The sequence below is a fragment of the Felis catus genome, chromosome A1 (assembly GCF_018350175.1).
Source record: "Felis catus isolate Fca126 chromosome A1, F.catus_Fca126_mat1.0, whole genome shotgun sequence".
Lineage (NCBI taxonomy): Eukaryota > Metazoa > Chordata > Mammalia > Carnivora > Felidae > Felis > Felis catus.
The window spans coordinates 128,949,036-128,975,404 of record NC_058368.1 but is presented as its reverse complement, the minus strand read 5'-3'; the positions used below and the strand labels follow the sequence as shown (position 1 = coordinate 128,975,404).

The 26,369-nt window shown below is 42.8% G+C and overlaps 1 protein-coding gene and 1 long non-coding RNA gene across 4 annotated transcripts in view; both read right to left on the bottom strand.

The window, feature by feature from the left end:
- ZSWIM6 (zinc finger SWIM-type containing 6) overlaps window positions 1-17,720 on the bottom strand; it is a 197,165-nt gene extending 179,445 nt beyond the window's left edge. The window contains exon 1 of the mRNA XM_023256902.2: window positions 17,004-17,720. Within this exon, the coding sequence (XP_023112670.2) occupies window positions 17,004-17,664 (661 nt within the window). The 5' untranslated portion in view covers window positions 17,665-17,720. The remainder of the gene's footprint in view (window positions 1-17,003) is intronic.
- A 5,737-nt stretch (window positions 17,721-23,457) lies between these two features.
- The window catches only part of LOC111561342, a 40,331-nt gene continuing 37,419 nt past the window's right edge, over window positions 23,458-26,369 (bottom strand). For all 3 annotated transcript variants that reach the window (XR_002743836.2, XR_002743837.2, XR_006600437.1), the window contains one exon: window positions 23,458-26,203. This is a non-coding gene — a long non-coding RNA (uncharacterized LOC111561342). The remainder of the gene's footprint in view (window positions 26,204-26,369) is intronic.

Genomic DNA, 26,369 nt, shown 5'->3' with positions numbered 1-26,369 from the left:
AACTATTCAGAATTCAAGTACTTTCATGTATTCATTTCCATGTGGGTCTCTAAACAGCCTCACGATAGAGGTGACAGAGGTATAATTATTCACATTTTATAAGGAGTCAAGGAAGCCCAGAGCCAGTAAGTGATCTGCCTAAGGGTACACAGGTAGTTAAGACAAGAGCCAGCAGAGGACTCTTGTCTCCTGATGAGTTAGGCATCCCCTCTAAGCTCATGGTCATGTGATGAGCAATGACACAGTCACAGAAGTGGTCAACTGCCTGTACCTAAAATGAGAGTACCTGTGAACATCAATCTAAGGTAAGAAAATGTGCAAATAGAACTGTATCATTAATATAAACATGCTAAAATACTATGACATCAAATAAGGATAGGAAAATTAACATATCTCTAAATTGAAAAAAACAGTGGGGGGCAGTGAAGGTGAGACACATCAAACCAAGAGTTCGAAAATCTCTTGTTTCCTTTTGAGATGACTAAAAACCCAGACAGAAATCAAATATTTCCTATCTGAAAGAGACTGAGTGGAGTCATTGATTAAGAAGACCAGGGATAGCAAAAAGGTTTCCTTCGGTCCCAAACAACTCCTCAAACAACTTCCCTCCCTTCCTTTCTCCCTCTCCCTCTACGCACACTGGAATGTGCATGTGCAATCACATAGAGTATAATTTTAAAATGATTTCTTAATTGCTCCATCCTTTGTGAAAAACGAGGTATTTATACAACTACAGTAAGTGTATATTTTATAATTTGAACTGGAACACTTACAAGAGTGAAAGAGGGGACTGTTGATAATTATGCCAGGAAATGAGGCATAAACTAAGATTCAGTGGACTGGACAAATGGAAACACATGGTCACCCAATATCTGGACAACCCATCCCCCTCTCATGAGCCAAGCATTTGGCGTACATGTTCATTAGCAAATTATTATTCAAAAAACTGCTTGGTTATCCCATTTTAGGCAAAACTGAGTCGGAAGCAAATTCTACCTCAAGAGAAAGTCATCAGCATTTTGTAGACCAGTTTATTAATAAACCATTCCTATCAATTAGCCAATGTATTTTCACAATACGTCAGATTTTGTGGGATGTTCTGAAGTCACGTGTGCTTTGCAAGTTATCCGGAAAAAAAGTAAAAAAAAAAAAAACTAATTAAATTTATTTTTGCCAGTTTCTTTAAAAAATGAAATAGCAAATAAAAGGAAAAAGCAATCTCTTAATCCCTCAAAGGCATTTGTAATTGAAAGTTATTTTCTTGGGTAACTCAAAAGTACTGTTCTATACAGGAATGCTCAAATTATTTTCTGTTTAGGACTGGAATCATCAAATAAACTGCTTTTAGAACAGCTTTTTAGCCAATGTTATTAACAAGTTAACCAGCTTAAAGAAAAAGTCCCCTCAAATAAGAAAATTGAAGAAAGAAACCTTACATCTGTGAGGTTATTTCTCTCTGTAGAAATAAGCTGATAATAATAAGCCAAGTCCTAAAAATTAAACTATCTATCTTGTGGTCATATTCCTATTCAAAATGCCTCTTAAGAGATTAAGTTACAGCAATTCAGATTCAGAAAAGCAAAGAGAAATTAGGACTTGGAGGGGGTTTTTTTGTTTCTTCGTTTTGTTTTGTTTTGGTGCAAAAAGGTGATTTTATTAAAGCATGGGGACAGGACTCATAGGCAAAAAGAGGTGCACTGGGGTCACGTTGGGTAATGGAGTTTGATGGTTCTGTTTTTTTTTTTTTCACCTAAGAGAATTTCATAGAGGCAATCACAAAGACTGGCATAAAATCTAAGCTTATTTCATTCAAGCAACATTTCAATGTCTACTAAGTACACTGCATGAGCACTATTACTAGTTGGCTCTCCTGAATTTAAATTTCCTAGTACCTTTTTTTTTTCCATCTAGCAGATACATCTTTCACACCAAAAAGGGACTTTGTATTTAAATACTCTGGGATTCTCGTCCCAAAGAAAAAGACTAAAAATAAACAATGGGCAACTCAAAATGACTCTGTAACTGTGCACGGCAGAATATTTTTACATTTGTTTGTTGGCACTTCATATTTTCAGTCATTCGATAGCCAACTGTTGCTCCCTCTATCAAAGACACAGAAATCTGCAATCCTACAAAGGATTAGATTTTCTGATTTCTCATAAATCATCTCTCATTTCCTCCAATATTTACATTAAGGATGAGTTCCACAGTTGTGTTCTCAAGCTTGGAAAAGGTCATAAATCAGGCCAGTGTCAGGCCCCACAACAACCTCTTGTAGATTTTCAGAAGGTCAACCTACTCTCAGTGGAAGAAAACCAGATTATTTAAATGCTCCCCATTTACTGTATCTTTTTAAAAAACAGCAAGACAGTTCTAGATTGCTTAAGTAAGGCTTCTTAAGAGTCAAGACACAATAGAATTTTCTAGATTTGTTAAATAAGCCTTCTTGAAAGAGAATCAAAGCTCTATTCTAAATGATTAAAAAGGCAAAACTAAAAAGAGAAAACTAGTTGATCCACAATTGTTAAGGATCAAAGAGGGAAACAGCAACTCAAGGAAGTCAATTTCTTTAAACTAGCCTTTTAAAGATGCAATACAAAATACATCCATAAAACTATCATAATACAGACTACCAATATACACTGAACTTTCATAGATTACCTTCTGAATTGTTAGTATTTTTAACAGGAAGAACTAGGGGAGAGGGAAAGTTAAGTAAAAAATAAGTTTTTATATGACAACATAAATGTACAACCCAAAGAAATATAAATTCTTGAAATAAATACTGTATATTTGAACATGGCTACTTGAAATTGTTGTGCTTTTCTGACTTTAAGCCACCACAACTTGGCTCACCACTACCACCATTCCTTCCTAAGACCCCAACACACAAACACATACACACACACACACACACACACACACACCGTTTAAAAAAATACAAACCATACCTTTATGTCAAAAAACAAATTTCACAGAGGAGCACAAGAACTCAGAAGTCTCAGGATTTACCAAAAACCAAAAAACAAGCTAAACTATGAGCTACTAAGACAAATTCAGGCTTAATATATACACTGAATTTTTAATAAACTCATAATCACTGGCTCTTGTATCACCAATTTTTTTCTAACACATCTAAACTTATAAACTAGGGGAAAAAAACTTGAAAAATCATAAATGAAACAAGTTAGTATTAAAACAAAATTTTTTTTAAATCTACCCATTTTAAAATAGAAGTATTTTGCCATAAACCGTTAAAATAAGAGTTTTTTAAACTTTTTCCCACTGCAATCATCCTTATTGGAAGCAAAAATGCAATACTATTCAGTACTTTGGAATTTCCTATTTATGAAACAGCCTAGACAAAATGCTTTTTTAGTAAGTTGCTAATAGAGATTCATGAAAACTGCAAAGAAACTGCCCCAGCAAAGTTCCAATAAGGAACGTCATTTGAGCACTTTGCTCCTAAGGAGTCTAAACAGCACTAGTCAAACTACCTTCTGGGCTTTGGTTTTAATCAAGCTTGTTAGCTGACCTGGTGCGGACATCATTTACATGACTCACCTCAATAAAATATAAATTACGTTAAGGATTCATAACTTAGTCACTTACATACTATCATCCAGTAAATTACAATGTTCTACGCATATTACTGTATATAGATAGATATATAATCGATCTAGATTATCTATTATCTACACACACACACACACACGCACACGCACACGCACATACCCCTACAGAGACATACATAATGTTTATGGATCAATAGTCTTTTTCTAAGACACCTTTGAAATACCTACTATAACCACTAACTGCAGAAAGAAACCAAATGGTACAACTACTACAATGCATTAGAACTCAATGTACTTGTGGGATGCCTGGGTGGCTCAGTTGGTCTATAGCTTCGGCTCAGGTCATGATCTCACAGTTTTGAGTTTGAGCCCCACGTCAGGCTCTGTGCTGACAGCTCAGAGCCTGGAGCCCACTTCAGATTCTGTGTCTCCCTCTCTCTCTCTCTGCTCCTCCCCCACTCGTGCCCTCTCTCTCTCTCTCTCAAAAATAAACAAACATTAAAAAAAAAATTTTTTTTAAGAATTCAATGTACTTGATAATCTATCCCCAAGACATTCTGATTATATTTCCTAATGAAATTTTTGTTTTCACCAAGTAAAAAAGTAAAGTAAATTATTCTTATATCAGCAACAGCAAGCTGCCCAATTTGCTCTTATCCACAAAGAACTTGAAGATGTAAAAATGTAAATAAACTCTAAAACATCTGCCTTCTCTAAGCTATTAGATCACAAATTCACCTTTCACTAAATCCCTCACCTAAACTTCCTTATTTCACAAAAATGAATTCAGCAGAATTCATCCAATAACTGCCTTAAAGATAAAGTGAAGAAAAAAAAAATCAATCAGACTCTATTTCTAGTTATTTTGGCAAAAATTCTGTGCTACTTTCAGAAGGACATCAGATCAATGCACTAAATGTTATCCTGCCATTCAAAAGACCTAAGTATATTACAGCACTACTACTCTTTGAATAAGGTTGAATAACCATCATCTCTGGTTCTACTCATATTCACTGTAGACCATGGTAAATGGAAAATCATACCTAGCATAACCTCAAGCTCTTCCACATACCACTGTGGAAAGAATATAAACAGTTCTTACCAAAGTCCCTTCCAAAGATAAAGATTCACACTCCAACATTTTTTTTACTTTTTTCCAAAACGCATTCAAGAACAAATACAACTTACTTTTCATTTTGAGTGCAATAATCAGGTAAGTACTGAAATCCACATGTGCATCCAAAATTTAAAACTCAGTTTGCAAAGAAAATCCACATGATACTGGCTAAATCTATACAAAGACACTGATATTCCAGAAACCTAGCTGCTCCCCATGAAAATAAATAGTAAGTTTTTTATTTGTGAAACATATTTCTACAGTATTAACCAAACCTAAACACACACAACCGAATTAGCAAAGAGAACACTGACAGCTATAGAAAAAAACAGTACATATGTTTTTTAAAAATGCCTGATGACACCTATAATTATAGAAGCCAATTCGGACTCTACAACTTCAACAGCAATGGCAATTTTAAAAGGTGCCCCACGCCTGGGTGGCTCAGTCGGTTAAGTGTCCAACTTCTCAGGTCATGATCTCACGGTCCATGAGTTCGAGCCCCGCGTTGGGCTCTGTGCTGACCGCTCAGAGCCTGGAGCCTGTTTCAGATTCTGTGTCTCCCTCTCTCTCTGATCCTCCCCTGTTCATGCTCTGTCTCTCTCTGTCTCAAAAATAAATAAATGTTAAAAAAAAAAATTTAAAAAAAAAAATGCCCCAGGGGCACCTGGGTGGCTCAGTTGGTTAAGCGGCCGACTTCAGCTCAGGTCATGATCTCGCAGTCCATGAGTTCAAGCCCCCCGTCGGGCTCTGTGCTGACAGCTCAGAGCCTGGAGCCTGTTTCAGATTGTGTCTCCCTCTCTCTCTGACTCTTCCCCGTTCATGCTCCGTCTCTGTCTCAAAAATAAATAAATGTTTAAAAAAAAATTTTTTTTTAAAAAGATGCCCAAGACATATTAAATAGGTCGGGCAAATTTCACACTTCTTGGTGCCACCACAAAACCAAAATTACTGAGCAGGATATAACAATGACCCGATAGTGCAATTCTTAAATCTTCCTCCTGCCTAAAATAGTTATAGTAGTATGACGACCACTGTCAAAACTCAATCTTTTCTAAAAATAAACATATATGTCCCATTTCAAAAAAGTAGACATAAGTAGAGTATCATCGTGGAGAATATATCTGAAATTTCAGTTTGATAACTGAAAAGTTAGGTTTTTGACATTTGCCAGCAGTCCCACAACATGCTGGCCCTGTGCCATCATGGCCCGGTGCCAGCCTGATGCAGGGCCAGGCTAAAAATAGCAGCCAAGCAGCAGCTGGAACACATAGGTCCTTGTGACCTCAGCTTTATTTCCCTAAATCAAGGGAGGTTTAAGGGGAGGAGACAACTAAAAGCAGAGAAGGAAGGGAGCAGAATAAGCTCTCAGCTGGTATTTTCTACCTCTCCCAGATTTCTTGCCTTTTTTCCTACCACTCCCTCCTATTCCTCACTCCCACCACTCCATCTCCCACACTCGAGAAAGGAGGAAAGACAAGAAGGAAGTGTGGGAAGGGGAGAAAGGGAGGAAGACAGTGAAGCGCTGAAGAAGGTTCAAAGGCTCCGCCACCTCCTACTCTCAGGTTTCTCTCACTTGATTCTACCATCATCACAAACCAGCCACTGGTCATTTATTTCAGTCCTCAGGTTTGCCATGGTCTAGAGAAAGTAGAAGAAAAAAAACACATAGGTGACTGGCAGGGAAGGGGCGGCCTAAAAGACAGTGTGAAGAGTACAAAATCAGAAGTGTCAAGAAGTGCTAAGAAAACAAAGTCCTAAAGAAATAATGCAAATGTATAAAAAAAGATGCTCCTTCACATACACCAATAAGATTACAAATTTCTGGTATTTGAATTTTAGGGGCTTATATTATGACAAATATTTATGAAAACCATGACCATCTTGTCTGTGGAAATTGGTTAATATCAAGCTGTAGCAAGAGCAAAGGTTGAGTATAACTTCGGCAGGCCGTCACCAAGAAAGATTAACACAACACAAGAGGCTCCAGGCTCTGCCCATTACACTGAAGTTATAAAACATCAATATTTCATTTATAAAAATGCTGGTCACTGTTAGCAAATATTTAACAGGTACAATGTGGCACATATAGCATTCTAAATTGTACCGATCTAATTAAGAGAATTTAAATCTTGCTTCTGTGGACTCACTCTACATGCTACCTTCTTATGCTTATTTTCAATATAATATCTTCCATCATTAGAGATCTGACACCAATTAACAATAAAAAATGCATTAAGTAAACACGGAGACTGGTAAATAAGGCAGGACCAGGCAGTGAGTCACCTGAATTTAAGCACATTAATTCGCTAAATGAGCTTCCAATTTATCTGATCAGTTTATTCAGTTAGTACCAGTTTAAATGTACTGACAGGTCCTAGTGCATCCTTCAAATTAACATCTTTCCAATGAACTCTCTGCCTCTCAAAGAATATGAAATCTTTTTACCAGCCACAAGAAATAATGATTTTTAATCAAAACATTTAAAAGGGACCTTAAAATGAGATAAATACAGAATTTCTAAATTTTACCTTGAAAGATTACCTTTGCCTCATATATACCACATTTAGATCTAACCTACAAGTTAATTCCTCTTTCAAAAGTTAAAAATGGGCGTGCCTGGGTGGCTCAGTCGGTTCAGCCACCAACTCTTGATTTCAGCTCAGGTCATGATCTCACAGTTTGTGGGACTGATCCCCACATTGGCCACAGAGCCTGCTTGGGGTTCTCTCTCCCTCTCTCTCTCTCTCTGTCTCCCCCCACCCCACCCCCCAGGGTCCCCCACTCATGTTGCACGCATGTTCTCTCTCCCTCTCTCAAAATAAATAAACTTTTAAAAAAAGTTAAAAATGCCCAATGGAAGATGATCAAAATCACCCACACAACCAACCATCTTCCAAAGCTGAAATTCATTCATAAGAGAAATTTGTGAAATGTAGTTTTTCAAGTCAAATTCTAAAATACATGTTAAAATTCATAGCTGTTGGCACCTGGGTGGCTCAGATGGTGAGGCGTCCGACTTCGGCTCAGGTCCCGCTCTCATGGTTCCATTCGTTCATGAGTCAGAGACCCGCATTGGGCTCACTGCTGTCAGCACAGCACAAAGCCCACTTCGAATCCTCTGTCCTCCTCTCTCTCTCTCTTTGCCCCTCCACCAATGGTGCTCCCTCTCTCAAAAATAAATATTTTTTTTCAAAAATCATAGAGTTATGGGAGCCTGGGTGACTCAGTCGGTTGAGCATCCAGCTCTTGATTTTTGGCTGTCATAATTTCATGATTCATGCATTCAAACTCCACATCAGGCTCTGCACTAATGGTACAATGCCTGTTCCAGATTCTCTCTCCCACCCTCAATCTGCCCCTCCCCCACTCGCGCTCACTTTCTCTGTCTCAAAATAAAATAAACCTTAAAAAAAAAATCACAGTTGTGATAATTTAAAATTCTGGCCACCATGAAAATCACTTCATTAAGTAGAAAAGACTATAACAAATCTAAAGATGAGCCCTCTAGAATAGTTAATGATGATGCATCATGGGCATTAAAATTTTTTTAATTTTTTTTTAATGTTTACTTATTTTTGAGAGAGAGACAGAATGTGAGTGGGGAGGGGCAGAAAGGGAGGGAGACACAGAATTCAAAGCAGGCTCCAGTCTCTGAGCTGTCAGCACAGAGCTGGAGACAGGACTCAAACCCACCAACCATGAGATCATGACCTGAGCCTAAGTCAGACCAACTACCTGGCCCAACTAACTGAGCCACCCAGGCGCCCCTCGTGGGCAGTATTACTTAGAGGGTAAGAGTACCACCCAGAGAGGATGTGTCTGGCTCAGTAATGTACCAGTCTGTGTAAATGGGCAAAGTCACTTTCATTTTTTTCCAATACTTCAGTTTCCTCATCTGTAAAATGAGAATGATAAAAGTACCTACCTCATAGGACTGTTAAGAAATATAAAGTGCTTGGAGCAGTATCTGGCACAAGGTTAAGGGTATGAAAGTGTTAACTACGATTATTAGTTAGTAAATGTTGTTGCAGTAATATTGAAAAGCTCACCATAAATCATGCTTCCTTCGATAAAGAAAAGCCACCCAAACAAGAGGTCTTTAGGAATTAGAGATGTTACTAAAGGTCTGAGACCACATCAATTACATGAAAGATCCCATACATCTAGGGACTGTTTATATACTATTTACTGGCATGAGGGTAGGGGATTCTGACAAAAACACTGGAAAAGCCTACAAAAATAAGTCAAATGTAGACACTGGTTAAGTTTTCATAAATGTACTAAATTCAGAGCAGCCAAATTTCTTACTGGGTATTAACTTCTCTTGTTCTGCACAAGCATTTTAAACATTTAGTAAATTCTTTATTACATAGGTGTACAGGTATAGGAGTGCATTCATGTATATTCACACAACTGTAATGTAGTTTCATAGTTAACAGTCTAACTTCTTCAGAACTTTGGTCTCATCCTACAACCTCTACAATTTCCAAATGTCTACAAATATTTTCACACTAGCATGTATTCAGCAAGCTACAATCATTGCTTAACTGAAGCCATTAGATTTCCACCAGAAACTGAAATGCTATCTAGAAATACTTTTAGAACATTCAGTAAAATGTTAGCCAAAAAATCTCTCCAACAGTCCAATCATTTTACATTCAAGAATATGCCTGGCATGGGGCATGTGGGGTGGCTCAGTCGGTTAAGCGTCTGACTCTGGATTTTGGCGCAGGTCATGATTTCAGGGTTTGTAAATTCAAGCCCTGCATCTGCCTCTGCACTGATAGCCTGCTTGGGATTCTCTCTCTCCTTCTCCAACTCTCTCTCTGCCCCTCCCTCGCTCACGCTCACCCATGCTCTCTCTCTCTCAAAAATACTTACTTTTGAAAGAGAGAGTAGTTCAAGCGAGGGAGGGCAGAGAGAGAGAGAGGGACAAAGGATCCAAAGCATGGGGATCAAACCCATGAACTGTGAGATCATGACCTGAGCTGAAGTCAGCCGATCAATCGACTGAGCCACCCAGGTGCCTCAAATAAATAAACTCAAAAAAAAAAAAAAAAAAAAAAAAAAAAAAGACTTGTCCTGGAGCCTGGAGCCTGGAGCCTGGCTGGCTTAGTCAGTGGAGCATGCAACTCTTGATGCCAGGGTTGTGGATTCAAGCCCCACAGTGGGTGTGGAGATAACTTAAAAAGAAAAAAAAAAAAAAATCTTTAAAAAAAATAAAAAGAATATGCAGAGTTCTGGGGGTTTGTGGAATTCACCAAACATCTCCAGCAAATTAACAGGCGGACTGAAGGGAGGAAAAACAGAAATTCAACATTTAACTTTGCAATTTATTACCCCTCTCTGGACAAACTACTCAACATGTCTGCGCCTCAGCTCTACAAGTAGATAATAACTATCATACAAACGCATTTTGTAAAAACAAAATGCTTCTCATCTGTTAGCATATTTTAAGAAGAAACAGCACAATGTATCTACACACAGGGTCACTGAAATATGCTTCGGGTAATGATACCCAAATGACACTGAATTCATCTCCTTTTATGTGCACTTGTGAACATCAAATTAGTTACAAATACGTAAGTAAATACATGTAAATATATACAATACATATTAACTGACCCGAATCTAATTATCACTGAGGAATCCCACAAATATAAATCACTTAGCATACCCTTACCAAAGTCCACTTACTATTTGCTGAAAGTCAATCTTTAAATTTCAAATGAAAACCAGATTTTGCACTGCTTTCTCTCTAAAGCTTACTTTAACTACCTTTTCTAGATGAGAAAAATAAAAGGAAGCATCCTATTTTTAAAGAACTAAAAACCATGTTTAAAGCATATTCTTAGCAGAACACATGGCACTGAAAGCAAAAACTGCAAAGATGGGTTTTTTTTTCCTAAGCTTATTTATTTATTTTTGAGAGAGACAGAGACACAGAGCACAGGTGGGGAAGGGGCAGAGAAAGAAGGAGACACAGAATCCGAAGCAGACTCCAGGCTTTGAGCTATCAGCGGGGAGCCCCAATGCCGGGCTTGAACTTACCAAACTCACCAAACTTACAAATGCCAGATCATGACCTGAGCTTAAGTCAGATGCCCAACCAAATGAGCCACCCAGGTGCCCCTACAAAGATATGTTTTTTAAACAAATCTAACTAACATACTTTATTTGTGAGACTGGCTAGGACTAAGAAACTAGAGTCTCTTTTCATGAGACAAGACTATTTAGTATTTTTCTCCAAATTACCATTTGAGACTGATTTTTCAAAAGGAGATGGAGAGTCTTCCTATCCACTTAAAGGAAACTGTTTATGTTTTCTAATTTACTGTAATCCCCAAACATTTACACATGTCAAAAAATTAATGAAACAAGAAAATTAAATTAGGTTTTTTTTGTTGTGAGGAAGCACTGGTCTTGAGATTATACAATAATTTGAAAGATAACTAAAAATGGTTTTGTGAGTCCCACATAGTTTATTGTCACCTAAAAAATAGTTGCCTATAATCTGCTTTGTTTCTAAGATGTTTATAGTTAACTATGATCTTCTTTCTTTTCTAGGATATTTGTCCCCTTAAATATAACAGTTGAAGGTCGACAACAGTTCAAGTTTAATGACCACCCCTATAAAAACTGCTAACACCACAGGAGTTTTGTTTAATTTTATGTGTATGTAACAAAGCTTCTTAAAGGTACCAAATTCATTTTGAAGTATTAAAGCAAAACGGTTTTCTAACACAAAAACAGAGCATGTAAGCATGTGGAATTACTACAGACCCAATTGTGTAACTTTTAAAAGGGGCAGCTTTCTTAAAAGACAACATTGGTATTCTTCCATTGCCATCCTTTTCACTGAACATACTGCCCACTGAAATCAAACATTAACTAAACCCTTAATATGAGTGTGACCAGAAAAGATGTGCTGGCCTGCTTCTTTCCAAATGAAACATTTAGAGTTAGAATTGATGGCAATTGATTACCCATTGTGAAAAGAAAAGAGGCCCAGGATAAACATCTTAAAAATCGGCCAGAACATACTTAAGACAATAATGACTTGAGTTGGTCAATTAATTGCAATAATTCTTCTATTAAAGGACATGTTCCACAGTCATCCTGATGTTTCTAAAAGGAAAGGCATCAAAGTCTTAACAGAAAGGATGAAATTCAATGCACAGTTGAAATAAAATAATGGGGATGGCCTTTTCCTCCTCACCCCAAGGGTGTACTCAGAATACAACTAACTGTATGGCAAGAAATTAAAGCCTGAAGCAATAGTAAAAATGTTTGCTTAATTCAGATCTGCAATTCACCTTCCATCTTATTGAAATCTTTTGGCTACAAGTATTGTTGTTTCCTGAACACTTTAGATTTCCTCACTGGACCAATACTAGCCACCAGAGATGGAAATTCCAAGATTTCCCCACATATAATTGAAAAAATTGAAATTTTAACCTTCCTCAGAACAATGCTGAGCACATACTAAGTACTCAGATACTTTCAAAAATCAATTGTAAGCAAATCAAACATTTTAACTGGCACAGAATAAAAGAAGACATATGCAACTAGTTTCAAACTTTCTTTTGTGTACTTTTTCATTAATCAAAAGGAAGAAAACATAGGGTCTAATTTTTAAATGTTCTATATTATCACTTCCCTCTTGAAAATGCTTTCAATGAAATATACTATCAACAGTAAACAAAATATCCTATTCTGCAAGTGTACCCAGGATCATACTTTCATATAACAATCTCTGGTCTATAAAGAAAACCAAAACACTCAAAGAAATGCCCACAAATTAGCCTTAAATAAAGTGACTAAAAATTTTATGCAACCTAATTCTAAAACAGATTCCCTTTTACTGCCTTGCCACTCCCTAAAACAAGAAATTTTAAGTTATGAATCTAAAAAGTCCATAAAAAAGTGTTTACCAAAGTGTTAACAGAATTCCGGGCAATATTCTTTTCTCCCAAAAGTAACCAGCAAAACAAAACAAAACAGAACAAACAAAAAAAAAGCAACTCCTTTTAAAATTTATCTTCTTCCTGCCCATACTAAAGGCAAGATCCCAGTTTTGTTTAAATACTTATTTTAAACTGATTAGTCACAAATTAAGCAAACTTGTTTGTTTCAATACAAAATCGAATGTATACCAATTTTCCGAAAGAGGACACACACACACCGCAAAACAAACAAAAAATTGAAAAACACAAGATAATTTTTCTAAGACTTTTTAATTACAAAAATGAGCGCTTCTGATCTTAGAAAAATCCAACCATAAGACAATCAAAAAATGAAAAGTAACCCCCCCCAAAAGTACACCCATCCACTTGACTGCCCTTTTCCAAAGATAACCACTATTCATTGGTTGCTTGTGTAGCCTTCTAGAAATTTTTATGCATCTGTAAGTCTATCTTTTTTGTTTTAAACAGAAATTACAGCCTACTGTATGAAGAGCTGACTTGTTTTTAAATAAAATATTCTGGTCACCTTTTCTTATCAATATATATATTTATCTCTCTCTCTGTTTTTCACGGTTGCGTAGAATTCCATAGAGTACTTCTTAACCAGTTCCCTTCAGATGGAAATTTCCACAGACTCCAGCTTTTCAGAATTACAGATACTGCAATGAGCATTGCTCAACGTACAGAACATCTTTGTGCATGAATATCAATGAACGTAGAAAATAAATTCCTAGAAATGACATAAAAAGACAGAGCCAAGGAACCAGGGAGGCAGCATCTTCTCCCACCTCCTCAGCCAATTCTGAGTACTATCTACCCATCTTTTTTGTCTTCACCGATGTGGCAGAAGAACGTGGCCTATCACCTTTACTAACAACAAGAGTGAAGACAAATTGATCGTTTACATTTCTTTGTGAAATGTGTTGCCCGTGTTTTAACTAAATTATTCATCCCTCCCTTTTATTTTTTAAACTAATTTTTCAGAGTTCTCGTTAGCCTCCAACATGCTGCAAATATTTGCCCCAGTTAGCTGCTTAACTTCATTTATCACGTTTTCAGTCTTCCAGAAATTTTTAGGTTTTTTTATCCAATTAAATTTGTCTGTCTTTTAATTCACGTTATTTGTCCTTAAAATTTGAGTTCCAGGTCATAATAAGAAAGCTCTCTTTCCCAGGCAAAACTTTGGGGAAATTTTTTTACATGCCTTCTAAATTATTACTTCAGTGATGTCGATAATATTTACACACAAGCACCTTCAGCAATGACTCTCTCTTGATATAATATCAATCAATAAAAAATTAGCGAACTACACTTTCTCCAAAACTTCCGATAATTAACTGACGGACAGTTCTGCACCAATTAAATACCATTTACAACTACTACATCAAAGACTTAATTTTTTTCCCTTTAAATTTCTTCTTAAAATAGGAGTTTAAAAATAACTAACAAACATGTTTAGTTTCTGGGAAGTCCCAATTCATTGACCCTCAATACTTAAAAAATCTTCAACAGTGTCAAACAACTAGATTTTCCCTGCTGCATCTATAATTTAGTCATCTCTACAAAAGTCAGTGAATACTTCCTGTACAAACAAAAACTTGTAATTTTGAAATCCCAGAATATTGCTTATGGTTCTATCATGGTATATGGTGTTATTTTCCATGTCACGTTCTGAAGCAAAAATGACTTCTACCTCAAATCGAAAACTTACAAAATAAGCCTCTTGTGTTAGTATACCAATTCAAACCACCACTTAAAGCTAAGTTAGATGGTTAATCTAGCCATTCTCTCTGTTCTTCATCAAGGAAAAGAAATCCTGGTCCTGAGTTTTCTATCTCACAGAGCCAGCTGCCAGGCATTTAACAGCCTTCCATCTCATAAGCTGACTGGCACAACAAGTAATACAACTTGGAAGTTAAGGAAACTGGCACAACTCAGAGGGGAAAAAAGAATATTTTCCACAATTTGTACAGCACTTGTTTAGCACGTATGTAAGTGTTTCCGAAAGGGTGGTCAACTCTTCAAGCTATGCAAACAGCATCATACGATTTCATATCAACTACTGCCAACTCCATTCAGTGGCCTCCTTCCCCTTTGGGGACTATTCAAAAAGTTACTATTTTCTTTTACAACTCACCCAGGCCTCTTCACTGATGAAAGCAGGCAAAGCCCACGCTGTGTGTCTGTCTCCTAGAGAAGATTGCATCTTTTATTTATCGCCCCTTGGCTTTATTTTCACAGTGAATTCCTGGCTTAAATGCAATCAGCCAAGAAACCCTCCCTATGTGCTCTCCTGTCATTCCTCATTGCTTGCAAGCAGAGTCAAGCACAGAAGGGGGAAAAAAAAAAAACAACACTCAACATTGCCAGCCAAGCCATAAAAATTCCCAAACTCTAGTTTGGTTATACTGAGAAACCGTGGATGTGCTTCAATCCGTTTCAACCCAGCAGGAAACGAGGGGGGGGGGGGTGTAAAAAAAAAAAAAAAAAAAAAAAAAAGGAGGTATAACTTTAAAGAATGCTAATTAGATTTTTTTTTTTTTTTTTAAGGATGGATAGCCTCAAAAGTTAAACCTCCTCTAGACATGAGAAGATACCGAACCTAGAAAAGACAACACTGGGGGCTGCCTTTGGAAATAAATGACCATGCAGAAAATCACGTTTGCAGACTGCATGAGAATTCAAATTAACTAAAGAGAATTAAAATAAATCTTAATTCTCTTTTGCGGCCCCTATCCAGACCCCCACCCGACTCCCAAAGAGAAGGATAAAAGAACGGACTATGGAAAGAAAGATTAAAAATCAGAGACAGCGATGCTTCCAACCCTCTCCCCATTCATTAGGTACCATGTTCACCACCACAATACTATTTAAAGTAGACAGCAATGCGGGGGGGGGGGGGGGGGCAAAATATGCCGTTTGCAATCAGGAGAAAAATATGGGGGGGGGGGGTTTCATTATAGCATTGTTCTTTTCACTCCATCCCAAACATCCCCATCCTACGGCTGAAAAAGATATCTGGCCAGAAAAAAACATTGGGGGTAGGGAGTGAAGACAGGGAAAGCTTTTAAACTCGGTATTTGAGAAAACTCTCATGGTCTGTCAGAGAAAAGGAGGGCTGTGCAGCTTTAAATCACAAGTCCTGCTCGCCTTTGTCAAATATCTTCTACTTTACAAGCTCTGAAAAGAAATAAAGAGACTCTTTTGTTTGGGTCTCCCTTTTCGGAGGATGACAGAGAACTGAAAGGGGCACAAATAAACCTGAAAACGAGAACAAAGTGCGGGGTCGCGCCCGGCTGCCAGGCGGCCGCGCCTGGAGGGACGCTGCGCGGCCGCGGAGCCCCTCTGCCTCGCGCTCCTGCCGCCGCCGGCTGCGAGCGCAAAGCCCGTAACTGCTCACCGCGGCTCGCCCCGCACACGGCCACCGGCCACCCAGCGCCAACCAAACTCCGGCGGCAGAGGCCCCCGGGCACCGCCGGGCCCGACAGGAAAGGGAAGCGCAAGCCGTTCCTTCCCCGGCTCGCGCCCATGGACTCGGGGACGCCCTGGGGGGGAGAGGTCTCTGAGGAGAGGGAGTCCAGCCCGCCGCCCCCCTCCCTCCTGCGCACCAACTAGGCAGGGGAGGCGCGGGGGGAAAAGACACATTTAAATCCCCGGGCCGCCGGCGGAGCTCGCCCGGGCCAAACCAGACGCCGCAACGACCCCGGAGCGCCACGGCCGCCAGCCCGTCGGAGCCCCGAAAGGAGCGGCAGCCGAGAGGCATTAAAATGTAGTCCCCACCCCTCCAATAGAGGGGGCGGGGAGGGGGAGAGAGGAGAAAGAAAAAGGAGCGAACGGCAGACAAGGAGAGAGAGCAGGGTGAGCGCGGAGGGCGGCCCGGCCGCCGGCTCGGCCCCGGCCGGCATTGTCTGTGCGGCCCGCGCCCCCTCCCCCGCCCCGCACGGCCCCGCCACACACACCCTTCGCCGGAGCCCGGCCGTCCGCCTCCGCCTTTGTCCACAACCACCCCCCAAAAAAGGGCGAGCAGCCCTCCGGGACGTGCTCCCCGGGAGAAGGGCGGGGAACGGAGCGGGCCGGGGGCACCCGACACCCACCCCGCCAACCCCGCCGCGGGGCGAGTCCTGCTGATTCATTTCCCACTCGCGCTGGCCCGTCCGGGGAAACGGGGGCGGGGAGGGGCGAGAAGGAAATGGGCGCTCCGCTCGAGGTCCGGGCCGGTGAGGGCATCGGGAGGGGGTGCGGACGCGCGCCCAATTGAGGGGCTGCCGGAGGAGAGGGGGCGGGCGCCCCCCGAGGGACTGACGGACGGACAGACGGCTCCGCGGCTGCCCCGTGACTCACCGACTTGCAGGACGTTGTCGACGCAGCCGCTCTCCAGCAGCGCGATGCCCCGGCGGAAGGGCAGCCGTGTCTCGTCGCCGCCGTCCGCCGCCCCGGCGGCCCCCACCGACGGGGCCCCGGCCCCAGCGGCGGCGGCGGCGGCGGCGGCGGCAGCGGCGGCGGCGGCCGAGGTGGCGGCCGGCGAGGACGAGGAGCCGCCGCCGCCTGCGCCGCCCGCGCCGCCGCCCGCGCTGCCGGGACCGCCGCTGTCGTCGCCGGGGCCGCCCGCGGCGCCGCCGCCGGTGTTGAAGGACGAGTACATGCAGATCTCCCGCTCGCTGCGGGGAAAGGACCAGTAAACGATGCGGCGCTGCACCGGCTCCGGGATGCGCTCGAAGCGCTCCTCCACGCGCTGGAACGGCCACTTCTCCGCCACCTTGCGCGCCGCGATGTCCAGGAGCGACTCGGGGCTCTGGGTCTTACCCGGCGGCAGCAGCCCCAGCGCCGCGCCGCCCCCGCACGCCGCCACAGCCGCACTGCCCGCCCGCTGGCCGGGCCGACAGGCAGAGCTGTAGCCGCCACCCGCTCCTCCACCGCCACTGCTGCCCCCGCCGCCACCGCCGCCGCCCGGCCGGCAGCAGAGCCGTTTCGCGGGAGGAGGCTGCTGTCCGCGCTCCGCCATGACCGCGCCGCTTCTAACCCGACAGCGGAAGTGCTGGGACCCTATAAACGGCACAAGGAAGCGCGACACGCACACGCCGCGGCGACGCCACGCTGCCATCTAGGGCCCGCCGCTCCTTGTACGGGCACGAGAGGCGGGGCCTGCTCCGTGACGTCGGGGTTGAGGCGGGGAACGGATAGGGGGACCTAGGGCCAGGGGCGGGGCCTATGCAAATCGCTGAGCTGAAACATAAATAGAGCACTCCGCGGACACGGGGGTAGCGGGGGCGGCGAGGTTGGGTGCCCGGTGGGTTGTGAGAATGTCAGGCTGCTGTGACGCGGGGGGCGGGGCTCAGGCGGGGTTCCCGCGGGAGGGGACGGGCAGCCGAGCCTGGCCTAAGGTGGGTGGGTCTCTGTGCCCCCTGCCAACTCAACTTCCCCCTCCAATTCCCTGCCGCCCTTTGATGTCCGGCAAGTGAAGACGCGCCTGGTGGGTCTAAAAGCGGAGGGAAGGGGAGTTGGCGGCGGGGGGGGGGGACTTGGGGAGAAGAGCCCGGGGAAGGGTCCGTGCTAAATGAGGGGCGGGGCCCGCGAGCCAATGCCCCACCCCCCACCCCCGTCAGAGCCTGGCCGCCCGGGGAAAAGCCTCTGGGCGGAGGAGGCGCTTTCAAAACAAAGAAATGCGGCGTGGAACCTGAGGGACGGGGGTGGAGAGGAAGGCGGAGGAGGTGCGGCCGAGGCAGCCCCGCTGCCCGCTTCCCCTACAGTCAGCCCAGGGGAACTCCCCCCACCCCCACGCCAGCCGGGACTGCGGCGCTGGGGAAGAGGGAGGAGGCTGCGCTCGGCTGTTTTCCAGTTCACTTTTGCAGACCCGGGTAGGGAAGGAGAGCGGCCACTCAGCTGCCCCGCATGGCTGCAGTGCACCCGTCCCGGATTCCCGTGTCCGCTGTATCCCGGCGGCCGGTCTGGGAGCCGAGCCGGCCAAAGTGTTCCAAAACGCTCAGAGCGCTCGGAACCTGCCCCGCAGCTCTGCGACGCGCGTCCTGAGCTGGCCGTGGCCTCCCGGCCCTAGCGCACTCTCAGCTCGGCGGGCGAGGAAGCTGGCCAGGCCGCTGGCGCGGAGCAGGGAAACTTGAACCGGCTCGCGTCGCCCCCGCGGCCGCGCCGCCGAGACCCAGCTCCAAGCTGGGTGCTCTGCTCGAGGCAGAGGGCACACCGGGGCAGTGGATTTAGCGAACACACCTTTGTGAGTACACACGCCACGGACGCGCGCACACACACACCCCACGCGCGCGCGCGCGCACAGCCCCGCCGACTGGAGACGGCGCGCCCCGGCCGCTCGGCGGCGGACGGCGGCTGCTAACGCGCTGGGTGCGCACTTAGGTCGGCCAGCCTCGGTCCCGGGTGCCCGGCTGCCAGGAACCTAGGCACTCCGGACGCTCGCCGTCCTCCCAGCCGCGCTGGCTACTCCCGAACGGCCCTTCCACTCGGGTAAAGGCAGCGGAGGGGGGCGGGCGAGCGAAGAGCGCTGCTCGCTGGTACGAGGGCGCCGGCGAAGGCAAAGAGGCGAGTCCCGGGCTGAACGGGGAACCCTGCGGATATTGTTCGCACTCCACAGAGCTCGGTCAAATCTGGGTCCAAGCCGCAGACTTAATTAGCGCGTTGGCGACATCCTTACTCTTCGCCCCACCTTGTTTTTACTGTAAATCGCGATACTGATACGGTCGCTATTGTGGAAGATAAACCGTGTCTCCTTTGACACTTTCACGTCTTTTAAGCTTATTGGCTGGTGTTACCCACCGGCCTGCTTCATTGCCTGGGTTAAAATGAAAGGAAATAGAGTGCGTCTGAATTTTAAAGAAAATCGCCCACCGAAGGCCAAGGCCCAGGGGACCTCCAACTGCCGGTCTTGGCTCTTAACTGTGGTCAGGCCTTGAGAAGACCCAGGCTGCAGGTCCCTGGGGGACGGGATGCTGGCAGACTGTCCATCGCTACCTTAACTTGTTAGGAAAATTTTGATGACATAATGTTTCTGTATATCTGTCTGGTATTTGGGGGTGCACCTCTCAATGCTTAGGTAAAGGCCTGAGAAAAAAGCTGGAAGAGAATCTTTATAGGCAAATGGGAGGGGAGGGCTCTTTCCTCTAGTTATTACATTTCTGGATCTATTAAAAATAAAAATAATGTTTAAACTTTTGAAAAACATAGGTGATAGGAAAAAAAGTCGAAAAGTAAAGTACAATTTGAGCTCTTCTCAAATACAGTCATGTGTAATATTGTGTACATTACCAAGTATTTTCATGTGATACACACAGGCATGTGTAATATTGTGTACATTACCAAGTATTTTCTCAGGCATGTGTAATATTGTGTACATTACCAAGTATTTTCATATGATACACACAGAATCGCTTATCTGGGAAGTAAAAGATGACAAAACAGGTGCCCCTAGACAGGGTAAGTGATTTATTCAGGGTCATAGGATGTGTTAGTGGAAGACATTAATTTATATTGAACAGAAAAATAGACACTTTGGAGGTGCCTAACTTTAGAGATCTCGATTTTGTAATGAACCAAAGAGACTAGATTTAAGGCATCATCCTACGTTGGAGGGATCTAGTTTAATTTAAAAAAAGAATCCAGAGCCACCAGCTCCTCTCAGTTTTCCCTTCTGCAGTAGCTTAAGCTGAAACCACTCTCCCTCTTGAATTGCTCTCCCCTGGTTTCCCTGACACTTTACTGTGGCTCCATCATCTCCAACTCATCTTTCTCTGCTTTGTCTTTGGTTTCTCCTTCTCCAAACTCTTTAACGTATAATACCCTTCCTTACAGCCTATCCTCGTCCTCTTCTGCATTTTTGGTGACCTGCCCCTCGTAGAGTTTCCACCATTCCCATCCCCTAGTAACGGTCTCTGCTTCAGCTCACTTCTTTCTTCCTGGTGCCCGTGGCCACCTCAAATCCAGAGTACCACCTTTCCCTGGAAACCAGGATCTCTTCCTTCCCCTAGACTGGCATTACTGTTGCCGCCTGTTACAGGCCCCCAAGCTTTATGTCTCTTTTCCTTTTCCTGCAACTCCCATGTAGGCTTACTTGCTGTGTTGTCTATCCCAGTCCCTCTTGCTGCTCAATTATTCCGCCTCTTCACTCTGCAGGGCCTCCTCACTGGTATGTCTGTATAACCTTTCCTCCTCCAAATCCTCCTCCACCCAGCTGTTGTGCTTCCTCAAGTACAGTTCTGACTGTGTCACCCTCCTGCTCAAGTTCTTTTAAATGGCTCCGTGCTGCCTATTGGCAGAAGACCAAACTCAGATACGATCTTGACCAAACCCAGCTTTCCAGCCTCATCTCCCATAAAAGCCAATAGCACTTCGAGCTCCCCAACAGGATTTTTCTTATGCTCCAACAGGACTTCTCCCAGTTCCCCCAGAAGTCCTCCTCATTTTCCCACTCCCCACATTTGCTCAGGACAAGTCTACTGCCTATAATGTCTCTCTCTTCCCTTGCAACTTGCCAAATTCCTACCCTTCTTTCAAGAACTTGCTCAAATGCCGCTTCCTCTGGGAAAACCCACCTAGAAGTGTGATCTCTCTCTTCAAGCCCTTCTAACACTTTGGATCTTTCCTATAGCATCTATACCATTCTACCTGTCATCACAGTTATGTTTACACTTGCCTGAGCCATTCGCATTCTCTCCCTTCCCTGGTTAGAAATCCTCTGAGGGTTGGGATTATGCCTCAGCCATTTCTGTGGCCCCAAGTGCCCAGCACCATACTGCAAGGCTTCTACCTCCCCAGAGGTTAGCTTTACCCCTGAGCCAAGGAAGAAGTAAGTCACCATATGTTATCATTGGTTGGTACTGTGCCAGCTCTAGTTGTGGGGATATTTACAGTGTTTTCCTGGTGTTCATAGAATTCGTTACTAAATTACTTATAATTACCCTTTTCAAACAGGACCCTACCCCAGGGACTAAATCAGGACTAGAGGCCCCTGATTATGCTCCAATATTTGCCATTAGGCAATGGTAAGAAATAAAAGTACAAAACGTCTACAGCTTCCCAAATGCTGTGACTCATCATATCACATCACATATCACATCGGCCAGTGTGGTCAGGGGCTAGGCTGACAGGCAAACTTCATTAACAGGACTCCCAAGAACTAAACTGAGAGCCTCAGGGAAGAGACACTCCCTCCCCCAGCACCAAATCTAGCACCTGCTCTGTGTACTTGGATGCCTACATGGATGTATGGCAAAGGAATTTATTTGAAAGGGGCAGTAGAGTCCTATCCAGAGACCTAGCATGGCACCCTTACCCAGGTAAATTTCTAATTTAAAAATGAAAAATTTGAGGTGCCTGGGGGTTCAATCGGTTAAGCATCTGACTCTTGATTTTGGCTCAGGTCACACTCTCACAGTTCGTGAGAGCAAGCACCTTGTCAGGCTCTGCACTGACTGTGTGGAGCCTGCTTGAGATTCTCTCTCTGCCCCTCCCCTGCTTGCTCAAGTGCACTCTTACGCTTGTGCTCTATCTCTCAAAACAAACATTTTAAAAAGTGAAAAAATTGAGTTAAATTCAATAGAGATTTATCAAATTCCTGGAGCAGTGGTTTTCAAAGAGAGAACGCTTAGAGTGCACCTGAACATAATGCTGGAGCTGGGAACCATAAATTGACCATCAGTCACTCCCCACATAAGGCTTCTTTACACCCAAGTTTGAAAACTACTCTTTTGTAGCAAGAACTTCACATAGTCCAGTGCTTAGAAGGAAGACTCCAGAAAGAAAAAATGACATTGCCTCATCATTATTGCTAGTCATCTCAGCTAATCGAGGGAATAAGTTACAATCTGGAATTTTGAAAAATAAATCATTACATCTCGACATACACAAAATGATCAGGTTAACAACTTGCTTACAAATAAATTTGCTTTATATTTTATAATTTGGAGAGGTGCCTGGTGGCTTAATCAGTAGAACATGTGACTGTTGATTTTGGGGTTGTGAGTTTGAGCCCCTTGTTGGGTGTGGAGATTACTTAAAAATTAAAATCTAAAAAAGTAAATTTTGTATTTGAACAATAATTTCTCTCTCAAGAGGTAAATGTTTGCTTTTGTTAAATATTAGGTAAGCTATTATTTTTATTTATATTATGTTAATTTTGAGCAAAAACATTTTAGTGTAAATACAGACTGTATACAATTTCAGTATTGTGAAAACTGACCAGACTGGTATCATTCTGCTATTCATTCCACTCTGAAGATCCGTGGTGAGTCTCATCATATTAAAGCCATCTCAGAGCCAGAATGTTTTACTGGCCTCCAACCAGGCCTAGAACCTAGTTGATAGCCAGAAGAAATAGGAAATGCCACATTTAATTAGAGCATTTAGTCTTTCCCCTTTGTAATAGCTGTAACATTTTACTAGGTCTTTTGTAAAGCTTGTCACAAGATAGACCCAAGAATGTGTTTAATTGGATAATGTGAAAATATTTACTTCCATATTTATTTACCTCTGTCAACTGGAGGAAAAAAGAAAACAAATAAAAACTCCTGCTGTTAAACACTGAAAAAGTAGCAATATAGAAGAATTGTCATTTAGAAAATTAATGATTTCTTCAAAAATCCATCACTCTTTTGCAGATGGGTCTGATAAGTGATATAGAATAAGAAAAACACAATTAAAACATCAACTACTATAGTGTGAACATATTCTCTAGGGAGACAGAAAATGCCCTGACATGTACGGAGGATTTATTTGCAACGCATAATGTCATCCCCCAAATCATTCTATAAACATATAGCAGGAGCATTCTCCAAAGTGTTCGGACTGTTTTTTATTCATTCTCATTCCCATCTGGAGGAAGTGAAAACATACAATTCAGACAACCACATAACTTTTGAGAGCACCTTATGCCTGGAGAAAGATTATTTGCATTTAAGAGGTAGCATGAAAATTAAAGTTAAAAATGTGAAAGCCAAACTTTAAGATGTATTTATGGAGCACATTGTATCACCTACAATATTTTTAAATATTCAAGAACTCATTCACTGTCAAGAATAGCACCATGACAATTCACATATGAAAAGCGTCACTTCCAATGATTTTCTTGAAACCCAGATTTCGAAGGCTTGTGAAAATGAAGCAGTTTCAGCAAGAGCTGGTATGTCACATATTTTCTCAGCCCAAAATCTGTATTAACACATCCACAGAACCATACTACAGTAAACCCGTGGTTACACAGAACCTTGGTAAGAACCATCCTCAACAATTTCCCCAATGACTGAAGATCTACTTCTTAAGTACCAACACCCTTTTTAAGAGCTTGACTCTGTGGCCCAGAAATCCTTCTAAAATATGACTGACTTCTTAAGCATTAAGTCTTATTATAAACACAACAATGCCCTCAAGATCTTAAGGCATGCAAGAAGATTTGTCTGTAATTAAAGCCCCAGTTTGCTTTTGGTCTTTCTCTTTCTTCCTTACTTTTTTTTTTTTAATGTAGTTTTCAATTCTTATGGGTTTTTTGTCTCAGGAGTTTTGTTTTGTTTGGGGGGGGGGGTTCTTTTTTGGTCTCCTCGACATTTGTACTGCTCCCTGTTACTTTTAATTATTTACATATACCACCCCATCCCTTCTCCCTTTCTAAATTATTGCTCCCTATCTGCTGTGCCCTTGGAACCCAAAAAACCCACTCGTTAGAACTGTGTGTACAATGAAATTAATCAATTAAGTTCTTAATGAGGACCTACCCTCTGGTAAAAATATGTATTTAAAATTTGTTACATTTTTTTGGCTTCTTGCAAACTTCCCAGATTCCAGGTGGGTCACAGATACAGGGGAAGTTATTAGATGGTCAAACTCTGGCTTCTGAGCGGTTAATATATGATGATAAGTGAAATTCATGGTGATGGCTCCAAAGTGCCTGAGTCTTCATACATAAAATATCTTGAATGTGATTTAGGTTTAAAGTATTTCATAAAATTATAATCCTTTGAAACTTGGTGGTTCACATCTGGAATGTATGGCAATATTCTGACGGATTTCAGATAAACCAGAAGCTGCCATTCCCAGATCACACACAAGAAGGGCCTGTCATACATTCCTGTTACAGCTTGAGTTCACCCTGGAATGAGGAGAGATAGACACCAAAGTCCCTAACAAACCCACCCTGCAAGACTAGTCTCTGCACTGAGAATGACCTGGCTCCTGCTCACATCTCCAACTGGCCTTGCCCCAAGTTCATTCCCCTCACACTCTGGGGTTCTGCCAACACAGGCTGCTCAGGCCTGCTTTCAGTTCCTCGAACACTTGAGGCTCACTTCCTCCAAAGGGCCTTTGCCCAAGAGTTCCCACTGCCTGGAATGTTCTCCCTCCCCAGGCCCTGCAACCACGGCCCAGTTTCCTCCTACTCAGCTTAATCATACTTCCTTAGGAGGGCCTGGCCGCTCTAACAGGTCAGCTCTGCTTACTACACACTCTAGTAGTTACAGGGACTTCTCCTAGGAGCCCTTATCAGAGTTGTAAGTTTTCATTTCGTTGTGTGTAGAATAGATTACCTAGAAAATAGAAGGTGCTCAATAAATATTTGTTCACTCCATGGAAGAAAGGGAACAAGGGCACTGTAGCCAGACTGGCCTCCTCATTGAGGTTAACATCAAGGCTTGCCAGGAGAGCAATTTCCAACAGCTTACCTTCACTTAATTGCTGCCAAGGCCCATGGGTCCCTCCACTCCTTTCAAGAAAAGAATAAAACGAAGTACTCAACATTTAGCAGCACAGCAAGAAGCTCCACCGCTACATTCTGGACAGCATTGCATTCTTCCAAGGAAAGAAGAAAATCTCCCCAAATTTCGGAAACCTGGCCACACTGTCATCCATGCTGTCTGTAACATGTCTCTTGTCAATTTTCTTTTTTCTGGCTTTCATCTGAAGTAGCTCTCAGGTTTTGGCCATTTTGCGTCTTCTGGTTGCCATGGAAATAGCAAACACTGATCTCTTGGGGATTAAGAGGAGAGTAATGGGTTTCTCTTGGGGTTCTAGGGTTTTCCTCCTTTGATAGTATCTGTGAATTGAGAGAAGGTCGATTTGGAGGCAGTGGTTCTGGGTCACCAACAAATATTTTGTGCCTAGAATGTGCCAGGCAATTGTTGCAGGAATGCCTCCACCTCCAAACCGCTGCACTAAAGATAAACATGCCTTGTCCCAGTTGCAGGCTCTTGGTTTATCCTCAAGTCAAGTTCAAACTGTTGAGCATCAACTACCCACTCTAAGTGAGAACCTTTACCTCTTCCCTCCAGGCACTTTCATGAAGCTTCAGATATTTTATACGGCTCTTTCTGACCCCCCGGAAAGTTGGGTTACAAAGAACCATACTATATACATTGTCAATTTTATTTTGTCTTTCTCTGTTTCACAAGTAAGACAAGATTTCTGAACTTCCAGAGCAAGAAGTAAACATTTGATGTGACTTTTTGTTGTTGTTGTTGTTCCATAGTCTTCGTAGTTGATAGTTGCTCATACCCACCGAAAACTTGACCAGTAATAAGTGACAAACTTCTAAAAATCTGGGAAAGGAAGAAAAGTGTTTGATTCCTCAATAGACAATGCCCACAATTTTACTTCCTTTCAGAATGGCTTCATTTCTTTCAGAAACCGAGAACTATGTGCATGTATATGGCTACATAAGTTTTGGTTTTTAACACAATGTATGGTATCCTTTATTATAATTTT